Source organism: Petaurus breviceps, unplaced genomic scaffold (assembly GCF_028583685.1).
Source record: "Petaurus breviceps papuanus isolate PSGF00001 unplaced genomic scaffold, PetGlider_PUasm1.0 78, whole genome shotgun sequence".
In the NCBI taxonomy this organism is placed as follows: Eukaryota; Metazoa; Chordata; class Mammalia; order Diprotodontia; family Petauridae; genus Petaurus; species Petaurus breviceps.
Window position 1 is genome coordinate 8,350,020 of NW_027186502.1, and position 13,696 is coordinate 8,363,715.

Here is a 13,696-nt window from a genome sequence, read left to right on the forward strand (position 1 = left end):
CCCCCCCCGCATGGCAGCATGCAATCCAGTATAGGATCTGCAAATACTTTCACATTAGACATTATTTGTAAAGAAGGATTATAACTGATGGAATGAACAATGGGAAAGAGGAAACAAAATCAAACAAGAAAAAGAGCAGGTAGTTTGCTTCAATCTGAATTCAAACTTTGTAGTTCTTTCTATGAATGTAGACATGTCTTTCCATCATGAATCATTTGGAGTTGTCTTATAACCTTGCATTGCTGAGAAGAGCCCAGCTGGTTGTCACACATGTTATGTCTGTAATTGTGTACAAATTTCTCATATACTTTTTTAGAAGACTGCAACCAGTGTTCTGAAAAATGGACATTTCATTGTTAGAAAGTTTGAAGCTTTGTATTTGGAATGGACATTTTAAAAAAATGTGGTGGCTCAGGTATCCACCTATTTTTTAAAAAATGCCCCTTGAGAGTTTTGTCTGGCCATTGTTACCCTATCAATACAAAATATTGTTGGTGCATAAAACAATTCACTGTGATATCATACAGTGCTTTATTAAGTATGCTTTTTAGCCTTAAAGATGAGTCAGGAACAGTTACATATACATATATACACACACATATACACACTAGAAATAGAAGTTAAATTATGGTATGTAGAAAACATTAAGCATATACAAAACTACCATTTATGGTGGTCAGGAAAAGGTTTCATGCAAAAACAAGCATCCCCAAATGCTTAAGTTAAGGGAGAACATGCCATGTATATGGGGAGATGGAGTTGTGTGTGAGGAATAGAAGGGACTATAGAATGTGGAGTGGGTAATGTATCATAGTATGGGATAGGGTTGTCAGTCATTAAGCATCACGACCATGTGCTAAGACCATGTGACTTCTGCTAATTGCTGGGTATAAGTAAGACAAAAGTCAATCCTTACCCTCATGGAGCTTATAATCTAATGCGGAAAAGGCCGAGCAAACTAATATGTATAATCTATGTACAGCATAAATAGGAAATGGTTAATAGAAGGAAAGCTCTAATAAGAGGAACTGGGAAGATGGCCTTTTGGGTGTTGAGAGAAGCCAAAGGAATCTAGGAGGGAGAGCTTTCCATGCATAGGAGAAAGCCATACAAAGTGCCCAGAGCTGAGAGATGGAAATGTGTTCATGGAAGGGTATGATTGGATGGACGGGAGAGGGGTGGGGGGGTAGAGATGGGGGGGTGTATGGTGTTAGAAGACTTGGAAGGTGAGGGAAGGAGTTGCTTATGAAATGCTTTGAGTGCCAAAACAGTAATTCAAGATGCTTTGGAGACAGTTGGAGCTGAGAAACCAGAGGTTCGGTTAGGGAAAGATAAGTAGGTTTGGGAATTCATTATAGAGATAGTGATTAATGGGAGCTGATGAGCAGTGGAACTGTACAGAGGGAGAAAGAAAGGGGTCAAGGGTAGAATCATGTTGGACCCTATATTTAGTAGTTGGAAACTTGGAGATAAGCATGTAGTAAAAGGAGATGAGTGATAACCCAAAAAAACTAGACATAAAAGAGTATCAAAGAGGAATGATCTGTAGTATCAAGAATGGGGATTGAGAGAAGACCACTGGGTTTGGCAGCTAAGGTCATTGATGAACTTTGGAGAGAGCAATTTTCTGTAATGAAGAGGTTGGAGTCCAGATTGTAGGAGGTGAAGAAGCAGGGAGAATAGAGAAATTGGACGATTCTATTGTGCAATGGCCTTAAGGAGTTTTGTTTCAAAGGGCAGAAGAGATAAGAGATAGGAGGATGGCAAAGTTGGAAGTAAGTGAGGGAACCAAGTGAGGTTTTTTTCCAAACTACATGTTTGTAGTCCATAAGGAGTCAGCAGACAGTTTGAAGATAAATGAAGAGTCCGTATGATAGAAGGGGCAGTCCGTTAGAGGAGACAGGACAGAATGTGATCACTTGTTCAGAGGGAATAGCCTGAGCAAGGAATAGGGTCCTTGCTTTTTGTTTGGGGGAGGAGATAGTGATTGAAGCCAGCAGTCATTTGAGTTGAAGAATGGAGAAAAGGGAACTTTAAAAAAAAAATTTTTTTTTGGAGGGGGGAAGGCAGGGCAATTGGGATTAAATGACTTGCCTAAGGTCACAAGGGCTCCTGTGTCAAGTGTCTGAGTTCAGATCTGAACTCGGGTCCTCCTGACTCCAGGGCCAGTCCTCTATTCACTGTGCCACCTAGAGGAAAGAGAACTTAATGATGAATACCTCCAGTTTTTTTTTTTAATAAAATATGAGGCACTGTTCTCAGCTGAGTAGGTTGGGAGAGGGGGAGTCATGGGAGGAGCATGAAAAGGGTTAGAGCAGCTATGGAATGGGGTAAGTGAATTGCTAAAGGAGTTACTGAGCATTGAAGGGCCACATTCAAATTTGTAGTGGACCTAGTCAGAATGATTGGGTGACTTGCCACCTTTTTTTCAGCTAGGTTTGATTTGGGAAGGCAGAAGTGGAAACCAATAGATTATAGTCAGAAAAGGGGATTTCAGAGTTCATGAATATGAAGGGCATGCATTGTGCATTGTTGAGTGGTGACAAGATCAAGGATATGACTGTCTTTGTGTGTTGCTGAGATAGTAAATTGAGGAGCTGAGGTTAGGGTGTTTGAGAGAGTATCAGTATGTATGTTGAAGTCTCTAGTATGAGTCCAGGAGTTGGGGAGGAAAGATGTATGAGCTAGGTGCTGAAAGGAAAGGGAATGTCCTGGAGTTCTGTAGATAGCAGCTACCCAGGATTTTGGTTGAGTGAAAGATGTGGATTGTATGAACCTCAGAGGAGGAAGGGTTACTGGGTGAAGGAGGTAAAAGAATCTGAAAGTAGCAATGGTGTTGAAGGAACATTCCAGCTTCCCTGCATTGACTAGTGAGTCAAGTGGAATGAGATCCAGCCAGTACTGAAAAGTGACCATGGAGACCATGGCCATCAGTGAAGAGCCAAGTCTTAGTGATGAACAGAAAGTGGAAGGAGTGGAAGAAATTTAAGATGAAGGAAACCTTGTTGCCTATATGTCAGGTATTTCAGAGGGCACAATTCCAGAGGTTGAGACTACCGTGTTTCCCCGATAATAAGACCTATCCCGAAAATAAGCCCTCCCCTTACTGTGTAAGATTCCTCTAAAATAAGCCCTCCCTCGAAAATAAGCCCTATTGAGATTGCTACTGTAGTGAAGGTGATCCCCTGTGCTACACGCTACATTACGGTACCCTCTGTATGCACCATCCCCTCCCCCCCCATGAAACGCACGCTGCGCTCCGAGCTGCATCCAATCAGAGCTGCAGCAGTGAGCGCGTCATCCTGTTCTTCCCCAGTGATTTGCTTATTGAATAAAGGTACATTTTTTTTGTTCACATTTACCTGTTTATTAAAATTGCTGTCAATGTTCATTAAAATAAGCCCTCCCCTGAAAATAAGCCCTCTGGTGTTTTTCTGTCCAAAAAATTTAATAAGACAGTGTCTTATTATCAGGGAAACACGGTATGATGGGAAGATTGAGGGAGTTGAGAATTAGGAAAAGGTGGAAGGGATGAGTAATTGGGTTTAGGTTTAGAATCACTGAGAAGTGTATAGAGTATGACCAGGTATTAGTATGTAAATCATTAAGTGAAAGTACTCCTTTTCCCAGGGGAGGCTGGAGTTGAGGTAGAAGATACAAGCAGCACCTGATGGAAGACCCACAGTCAAATTGTAAGGCCCCTGTTTCTCCTCTCTTCCCTCTGAAGGTTGGATATCAGGTAGGACATGGAAGTCAACCATGTAACAGAAGTTGGAAGACTTTCTTCTTCCTTTTCCCTCAGGGTACCTGAAAGTAGGAGATGGGAAGAATGCAATTAGATGTCAAATCATCTTCCCTGGAGGCTGGAGGTGTAGCAGGAATTGGAAGTGGTGTAGATGGAAGTTAATATCCCTGCATTGTGCCACCTTGTTCCTGCAGCAGGAGATACAAGGTCATCCACAGTCAGATGCAAGGTCCTTCCTGGCTCAGGCTAGAGATTAGGCAGATGCAGCAGAGGGTGTATCTTTTCCTCTGAGCATTAGGACATACAATTGTTACAGGTTGTAAAGAACTCTCATTGTTAGAGGAGTCATGTTAGATTTTATAAGTAATGGAAAGTCATAGGATTTTATTGGATTGGGGAAGGGATGATGTGACCAAACTTATGTGTTAGAAAAATCACTTATGGCTGTGGTAGATGAATTGGAGTGGGGGAAAATCTAGTGGCAGGGAGACTAAATAGGCTATTGTGTTAGATTAGGTGAGAGGTAATGAAGGTCTGAACTTGTTGGGTTGGTGAGTGGAGAGAAGTGGATATATGCTTATGCTAGGAAGGTAGAAACAACAAAATTTGCAAGTGATTGCTGCATATGTAAGCTAAGAAAATGAGTCTAGGATAACATTGAGGTTTCTCAAACTTGGGAGATGAAGTGTAATGATGCCTTCAACTGACAAGGAAGATTTAGAAGATGGGTGGGTGGGTTTGTGGAGAAAGATGAGTTTTGTTTGGGGGTATATTTAGATTTAGGATGGCTGTAGCATATCAAGTTTGTAAAGTCTTAAAGCTAGTTGGCGATAAAAGACTGGAGCTCAGGAGTGAGATAGGCTGTCTAGATCTGGTAGTTGTCTGCATGAAGATAATAATTAAAGCCAGAATAGCTGATGAGATCAGTGAAGAGAATGCAGAGAGAAAATTAAAGCCAGAAGAGCTCACGAAATCAACAATGGAGAGAGGAAATCAAAGAGGTTCCGAGGCAGACTTTGTCAATACCAGCAGTTTATGTGAAATGTATGATGATCCTACAAATAAGATTGAGGGCTAAGTTGAATTGGGGAGAAGACCCACAAGAGAATAGTATCTGGACAACCCAGAGAAGAGATACTATTCAGGAGAGGAGGCTGGCTAACAATATAAAATGTAGAGGTCTAGAAGGATGAAGATTGAGAAAAGGCTGTTACATTTGACAATTAGGACATATCTGATAAGTTAGGAGATATTTTATTTGAGTGATGAGGTTGGAAACCATATTGCATATGGTTACAAGAGGAGAGGAAGCAGAGGTATGTTTCTCAAAAGATTTGACTAAAGAAAAGAGGCAGATATAAAATGATTACCGATAGGAATGGTAGAATTTAGTGAGGGATTTTTAAAAATGGGGGAAATCATCAAAGAAGGAATATGGGGAGAGACTGATAATTGATTAAAGGAGAAGAATGATTGTGATGACAATATTCTGGAGATGAAGGAGATGGAATCAAGGATATGTTATGTAGAGGTGTTGACCTTGGTAAAGACAAGGATCACCTTTTCTGAGACTGGAGTAAAAAAAAAAAAGGAGAATAGTATGCTGCTGGGTTGTGAGATGAGAAAAGGAAGAGCAGGATAAATGGCCTCTTATTTTCTCAGTTAAAGTATGAAGCAAGATCTTCAGCTGAGATGGTAGGTGGAGAGAGTGCTGTTGGAGACTTGAGGAGAGGAAGAGTGTTTTTGGAGACTTGGAACATCCCTAGTGGTAAATGGAATAGAGAATCAATTAAGAAAGAAAGAATCAATTAAGGAAGAAAAAGGATTGCCTTGCTGTTGTAAGGAGCCATTAGAGCATGTTTTCTTAATTTCCTCTAATTTCATTCAAAAGCATTTGAGTAGGAGTGGAGGGTACAGATGTTGGGAATGATTCAGGGTTTTAATTTAAACTTTTAACAAATATTTATTTGCCAATGTCCTGATTTATGACTATTCAGATTATCCTTATTTTTAATATGCATCTAATTTGTCTAGTAACATTGAAAGTCAGTGAAAAACATAATTTGTGCTTGTTACTAGACTTTTTTAGTATTGTGTAAAATGTGAAAACTGAATATGCTTTAAGGTTCATATTCAAGGTATTTTGTGGGACAGCATTATGGTGAATTCTACTGCCAATAATCCTTTTAAAATACATTATTTCTCATAGCAGCTAGTATATTAAAATAAAAATATTGGGTGTTATAATTTTCAGTACAAGATTGATAAAATGACTGGAGGAACTTAAGTTCTAACTTCTCTGTTTACAGATTTCCTGTTACTATGTTTTTAAAATCCAGTCTAACCATTGTGAATAGTGAGCTGACCTCGGAGCCAGAAATACCTGTTTACGTTCCACTTCTGATGATCATTGATCCTGTAACTCTGGGCTTGTTAATCTCTCAGTGCTCTAGACATTTCTCAGAGACTATAAATTTCAGAGATGACAGCCAGTTCCAATCCTAGTCTCTATCCTTATGCTTAAACTCAGCATAAAGAATGAATACCTTCTATTTGTTCATTTTTCATAGTTTGGACCTGTGATGTCATTGTGTGGGCAGTTCCAAGGTGGGAACTCCCTCCATCTGTGATGTATAATCTCCAAGTTATTTGAGGCACTAAGATTAAATGACTTTGCTCCTAGTCACAGTGAAAGAGAGAGGAGCCTAGCTTTCCTGATTCCAAGTTTGACAATCAGTTACTGTATCAATGCTTCTCAGTTATTTGTACTTGTCTATAGAGTTTGTTCCTAAGTGTTTATGAATGTCGTTCCCAAATTCGGAGTTGGATTATATACAGAGTAGAGCATTTGTAATAAAAATAGGATATGATACAAATGTATATTCTACTTTCTTCCAACCAGTTTAGTAGAAAGTGAAGTTCAAATGATACAACTACCCCCACTCCTTCCTTATTTACAGTTAGCACAGTACTTGACACACATTAGAAGGAAATTAATAGATTTGTATTTGTATTTCCTGACTGACCAATTAATACATTTTTTTAATTTGGACCCCTCTTTTTTTGGTTGATTTTTTTTCTGTATACCTTTCCTTGCCCCCAAATTCTAGATTGCACATGTATTTCTGATTTTACTATACGAAATAAAAATTAAACTTATTTTAGGGATCTCTTTTAAATAAAATATTCTGAAATACCTTTAGATGCTTTAGAGACCTTTTTTTGTTTGTTTAGAAACATATGAATGTCTAGTAATAAATTTGAAGATGGAGAGAAAATTTCCCATAAATAAGAAATACCCCTATTATTTGGTAGATTCATTCTTTTGACATAAACTAAGTGTATAGGAATAGGCATTTTAATCACACTGACAAATAAACTTGTAGTTCTGAGTGCAATGTGGGGCAGAACTGTACAGCAAATGTTTGTTACAGTTTAAAGTAATGATATCTCAGAAGATGTTATATGAAAGTTTTTGTATAAAGAAAATTGGATCTTTTTTCCAGTTGTTTTCCATTATAAATTAATCAATTTGCCTATAGTTATAATCCATATACTGGGATAAAGCAAATCCTTGAACCTTACATTTAAAAACAGAATACTTTTTTTGTTCATTTCTTTATTGATACCTAATATTTTTACACTGTAGTACTTGCCTAATATAACTTCTGATCCCTGTAGAACCTTCTCATATCAATATTTTTGGGGGAGGAGGATTTCATTATATCCCTGAAGAGAACTGTGCCCTTGTATTCATTTATATATTTGTTTATTGATACATTAGTTCAAATTCACTTCATTTATTTTGCTTTTTACACAGAAATATTTACTTCCAAAGATCACAAAAACACAAATTAAGTTCTATAACAGGTTGCAACAGCAAGTACCCTAGCAAACCCAGGATGGCTGCTAGCACAGGTTCTTTGATCTGCTTTTCTAAAGGAAAGCAACTCAAAAGGGGTTAGCAATCTTATTTAATCAAACCTGTATATCATTCACTCTGTTTAGGGGAAAAAGTCAGCACCCTGAACTTCAGAAGAGACAAACAGAAATTATAAGCAGACAAACCCATTACACACACACACACACACACACACACACACACACACACCACGTACGTTGCCAAAGCTGGGGGTAGGGCTCAATGGCTGCTCGGGGTCTTATCTGGCCAAATCACACAACTCTTTCTAATGTGAGCCCCAAAGTAAAACCTCATCCTAGGGGGAGAGGAAGAGGGAGCAGTCTTCATGACTGGTTCTCTGGAGTCATTGGCTGGTCATTGAATTGGTCAGATTTCTTAAGTCTTTCAAAGTTTTATTATATACATTCTTTTATTGGCTCTACTCACTTCATCCTCCATCAGTTCATTCAAATCTCATCAGATTTTTCTGAAGCCATCCTTAAATGATTTGTCAAGGTCACACAGGTAGTGACAGAGCCAACAATCAAAAATTATGTCCTCTGTTTCCGTGTTCTGTAACTTTTCCATTCTACCAGTCTCTCCTTCATATAAAAAATTCCCATGTTTTGCTTAGTTTGTTATGTTTGTTGTTTCTTATGGCATACCATTATATCCACATGCCACACTTTGTTCAGCCATTTCCAGTTTTGCTTACTTTTAAAAAAAGTTTTATTGTACTTCTGGTATTCTGGCAGAATGAGGAAGGAACCCTCCAATGCCCTCTCAGATTCTCCTCCAAACAACTAGAAAAACACCTCAGAATTGGTCTGGAAGCAGGGAAACAGCTTACCATCATGGCACATCTGTCTCATTGGGGTGAGAGGGGAGCAAGGTCCAAGAGCAGCGGTAGCAGCCAGCCTCACTGCAGGGGTTTTGCAGTGGGGCCTCGAGCCCCCTGCAAACTGGAGACACCTAGGCGAGTGAGCAGTCTATGCAGCACAACAAGGTTTCTCCTCCTCCTCCTCCTCCTCCACCCCCACCAGTACAAGCCACCAGCCAGGTCGTGATTCAGTTGTTGACCAGTAGTGCAGCATTACTCTCCTCCCACCCCCAAATAACACCTCTGCCTCTGGAGCTTACCAGCAGGATGGCTCTGTTTCCATAGCAACCCAGCAGCAGGACCCCACACCTGGGACAGACCAATAACAAGATCCCTCCTTCTGGGTGATTCTATTACTATCGTAGCCCAATAACAAGGCACTACCCAGGAGCAGGCCAGCAGTTAAACCCCACTACCAGGGTAGGCCACAAAGGAGACCCCACTTTCTAGTACAAGCCAGAAAGAAAACTTATCCTCCAGAGAAGGCAAACAACTAAATCCTGAAGCCCAGTGAAAGCCAGAAGTGAGATACAGAACCTCAGCACAGAAAGCTTGGCATAGTGCAGGACCAGAGCCCAATTCTCACATAAAAGCACCAAGTCACCAGAAAAAAAAAAGGTGAAAAGAATGAGCAAAAGACAAAGAAAGGCTTGATTGTAGAAAGTTACTATGGTGATAGGGAGGATCATGGCATAAAGTTAGAAGAAGATAGTGTCAAAATAGCTACATGTGAAGCCTCAGAGAAAAATGTAATTTGGTCTAAGTCCCAAAAAGATTTCCTGGGAGAGATTAAAAAGGATTTTAAAAAGCAAATCAGAGAAGTAGATTGGGAAAAGAAATGACAGTAGTACAAGGGAAGCATGAAAAAAGACACTAGCATGGGAAAATATATACAAAAATTTACTGAGATAAACAGCTCCCTAAAAATAAAATTTGCCAAATGGAAAGGGAAGTCCAAAAGCTCACTGAATAAAATAATTCCTTAAAAATCAGAATTGTACAAGTAGAAGCTAATGCTACATCTCTATGAGGCATCATGATATGATAAAGTCAAAAATTTTAAAAATAGAGGGAAATGTGAAATTTCTCATCTGAAAAACAACTGACTTAGAAAAATTGATCCTGGAGATATAAATGAATTATTGGACTACCTGAAACCCATAATAGAAAAAAAAATCAACCTGATCCTGGACAACATCTTTCGAGAAATTTTCAAAGAAAACTGTTCTAATATATTAGGACCAGAGGATGAAATAGAAATCGAAAGAATCCACTGATCACTGCCTGGAAGAGATCTCAAAATGAAAATTCTATGAAACATCATAGCCAAATTTCAGAGCTCACAGATCAAGGAGAAAGTGTTGGCAAGCAGCTAAAAAGAAATAACTCAAAATATTGTGGAGCTATAGTCAGAATTACACAGTATTTGGCAGCTTCCACACTAAAGAACCAGAGGGTTTAGAATATGATATACTGGAAGACAAAGGAGTTAGGGTTTCAACCAAAAATCACTTGCCCAGCGAAACTGAACAAAATCTATCAGAGGAAAAATAAGATATTTAGTGGAATATAGGACCTTGGAGATTTCTAATTAAAAGAGCAGAGATGAATAAAAATTTTGAACTTCAAGGCTCAAGCAAAACATAAAAAAGTAGAAAAGAAACAGAAAACAAATTCACTAAGGTTGAACTGTTTATATTTCTGTATAACAAGATAATATTTGTAACTGGTAACAACTTTCATACTAGAAGAACAGTTAGAAGGGAGTATATCCAGACAGGGTGTGAATATAAGGTGGCTAATGCAATGATACCCTCCAAAAAAGAAAATAAAGGGGTAAGAGAAAATTGAACTGGAAGATGGAGGAGGGGAGATTGAATGTGTAAATTATCCCATATAAAAGAGGAATGTAAAAGCTATTATAATGGAGGGGATGATTGAGGAAGGGGGCTCAGGTAGAGATGAAACTTTACTCATCAAAATTGGTTCAAAGAGGGAATAACATCCACACTCAGTTGGATATAGAAATCTATCATCCTATAATGAAGTAAAAAAAGGACATAGATAAAGTAAGAGTAGGGAACTGATAAAAGGCGGGATATGTTGGGACAGGTGGTGATTGGGAGTTGAGTACTTGTGAGGAGGGAAAGGATAGCGGGTAAGAGGGGAATAAGCAAAAATAGCATGGAGGGAGATACAGTTATTATAACTACATATGTGAATGGGATGAGCTCGCCCATAAAATTGAAGCAGATAGTAGAAAAAATTAAAAACCAGAATCCTACAATTTGTTGTGTACAAGAAACACATTTGAAGCAGAGAGATACACACAGGGTAAAGGTAAGGGGCTAGAGGGGAATCTTAATGTTTTACAATAGGCTCCCAAAGTGGGCAGTACTGCTCCCTGGGGGTGTTGGAATGATTAAGAGGGGTGGTAGTAGCCTCAGGTGCAGTTGCAGGGTGTAGAATAAGATTAAGGGGGCACTGGAAGCATAAGGAAAGAGAAGAAAAATTTGAAAAACCATTTGTATATGTTTCATTTGTTGTATAATAGTAAAGAGTTGTGATGATTACATTATTTTTCAAATAAACACATAGAGTGCAAGTTTTAACTATCAGTGGTCAAGTCAACTGACAGGTCCTAAGAAGCAACTGTTGGCAGGTGGGTGTTGAGCATTGTCTGGAGGTGCAGCATGCATTGGCAGGAATATGTGGGTGTAAAGACTTGTCTACAATATAGTACTATGTGGTTACATATAGTACATATATCATCAAAATGCGTCATTCATTGCAGGGAAAATCCCAGAGATTTACAATAAATTATTAAATTTAAGGTGTCATTTGAAAAAAAAATTGGTTTTTGGCAATGATGCAAATTTTAAAGAAACTGGAAAAATTGTTAAAGGAAGTAGATTTCCATGGGACACTGAGTAATTTTTTTTTTTTTGGAAAAGGAAGCAGTAGGTCAAATAAGTTTGGGAACCTCTGCTTTAGTTGAAACAAAGAAATCAAGGGTGACAATCATGATCTCAGACTAAGCAAAAATCGAATTAAAATAGACAAGGTAGGAAATCATATCTTGTTGAAAAATATAATAGTCAATGAAATCATATTAGTACTAAACATATACATATTATATGTGTATATAATATACATACCTAATAGTATAGCATCCAAATTTTTGAAGAAGTTGAATTGAGTTATAGGAGGAAATAGATAGTAAGACTATACTAGTGAGAGAACCTCAAATTTCCCCTCAGAACTAGATAAATCTAACCAAAAAATAAACAACAAAAAATACAAAACAACAAAGCAGTCAAGGAGGTGAATAAAATTCTGGAAAAGATATGATAGATTTCTGGAGAAAACTGACTATGAATAGAAAGGAACATACCTTTTTCTTAGCAGTACATGGCACCTACACAAAAATTGACCATGTTTCAAGACATAAAATGGCACACCGAAATGCAGATGCAATAAAAATCACATTTAATAATGGACAACATAAAGAGATTAAAATTAATTAGAAATTAAATAATCCAATCCTAAAAAGTGGGCCAAAGAACAAATCATAAACACAATATTTTTATTTTTAAAAATGACGAGACAACATACCAAAATTTATGGGATGCAGCCAAAATGGCACTTAGAGAAAAATTTGTATCTCTACAATTTACAAAAAATACAAATACAAAAAAAAAAATTCTCTATTTCATCAATGAAATAGAAAAAAAGCAGATTACGGAATTGGGCATATGACTAAAAAAACTAGTAAAAGGGGACAGGTAGGTGGCGCAGTGAATAGAGCACTCTCTCTGGAGTCAGGAGGACCTGAGTTCAAATCCAATCTCAGACACAACACAAAACCAGCCATGTGACCTTAGGCAAGTCACTTAGCCCCAATTGCCCTGCCCTCCCCCCTCCAAAATAAAAAAAGGCAAAAAAAAAAAAAAACCCTAGAAAAAGAACAAATTAAAAATTCCCAATTAAATACCAAATTGGAAATCCTGAAGATCAAAGGAGAGATTAATAAAATTGAGAATAAGAAAACCATTGAATAAGTAAAACTGGTTATATGAAGAAATGAATAAAATAGATAAACCATTGGATAATTTTGACTAAAAATAGGAAAGAAAACCAAATCACTAGTATTAAAAATGAAAAGGGTGAACTCACCATCAGTAAAGAGAAAATTAAGACAATTGTTAAGAATTATTTTGCCTAGTTATATGCCAATAAATTTGACAATCTAAATAAAATGGATGAATATGTCCAAAAATATAAATTACCCAAATTAACAGAAGAAGAAATAAGACACTTAACCCAATCTTAGAAAAAGAAATTGAACAACCCATCAATGAACTTCCTGAGAAAAAAACCCTGGTATCAGATGGATTCACAAGTGAATTATACTAAACATTTAAAGAACAATTAATCCCAACACTATATAAACTATTTGGAAAAATAGGCAAAGAAGGAATCCTACCAAATTACTTGTATGACGATATATGATGCTCATAGCTAAATCAGGAAGAGACAAAACAGAAGGAAAATTATATACCAATTTCCCTAATGAACATTGATGCAAAAATTTTAAATAAAATACTAGCAAAGAGATTACAGCAATATATCACAAGGATTATATGACCAGGTGGCATTTATAGCAGGAATGCAGGGTTGCTTCAATATTAGGAAAACTATTAGCATAATTGACCATATCACTTAACAAAACCAACAGAAATAATATGATTATCTCAAGAGATGAAGAAAAAGCTTTTGACAAAAATATAGGGCCTGTTTCTATTTAAAAGCACTATAGATAATTTTCCTATATTCCTATAAATGGAGCTTACCTTAAAATGATAAGTAATACTTATCTAAATACTTATCTAAAACCATCAGCAATGTAATGGGTGTAAGGTGGAAGCCTTCCCAATACAATTGAGTGAAGCAAGGATGCCCATTATTGCCTTTATTTAATATTGTAATAAAAATATTAGCTATAGCAATAAAGAGAAGTAAAATAAAAATTGAAGGAATTAAAATAGGCAATGAGGAAATAAAACTATCACTTTTTTTTTTAAAGCAACTGGGGTTAAGTAACTTGCTCAAGGTTACATGGCTGTGTGTGTGTGTGTGTGTGTGTGTGTGTGTGTGTGTGTGTGTGTGT

General features: G+C 37.4%; 1 protein-coding gene across 6 annotated transcripts in view; it reads left to right on the plus strand.

Annotated features, from left to right (window-relative positions):
• AEBP2 (AE binding protein 2) overlaps positions 1 to 13,696 on the plus strand; it is a 114,034-nt gene that overhangs the window by 76,737 nt on the left and 23,601 nt on the right. For 2 of the 6 annotated variants that reach the window (XR_011172062.1, XR_011172064.1), the window contains 2 exons: positions 3,631 to 3,739; positions 6,055 to 6,610. The exons of 2 other annotated variants lie outside the window; for them this stretch is intronic. Coding sequence is in view for 1 of the 4 variants with exons in the window: in XM_069106184.1 (XP_068962285.1) it covers positions 3,631 to 3,646 (16 nt within the window). In the remaining 3 variants the exon portion in view is untranslated. Of the gene's footprint in view, positions 1 to 3,630; positions 6,611 to 13,696 lie in introns of those variants that run through there. 2 more of the 6 variants (XM_069106183.1, XM_069106184.1) reach the window with 1 other exon arrangement.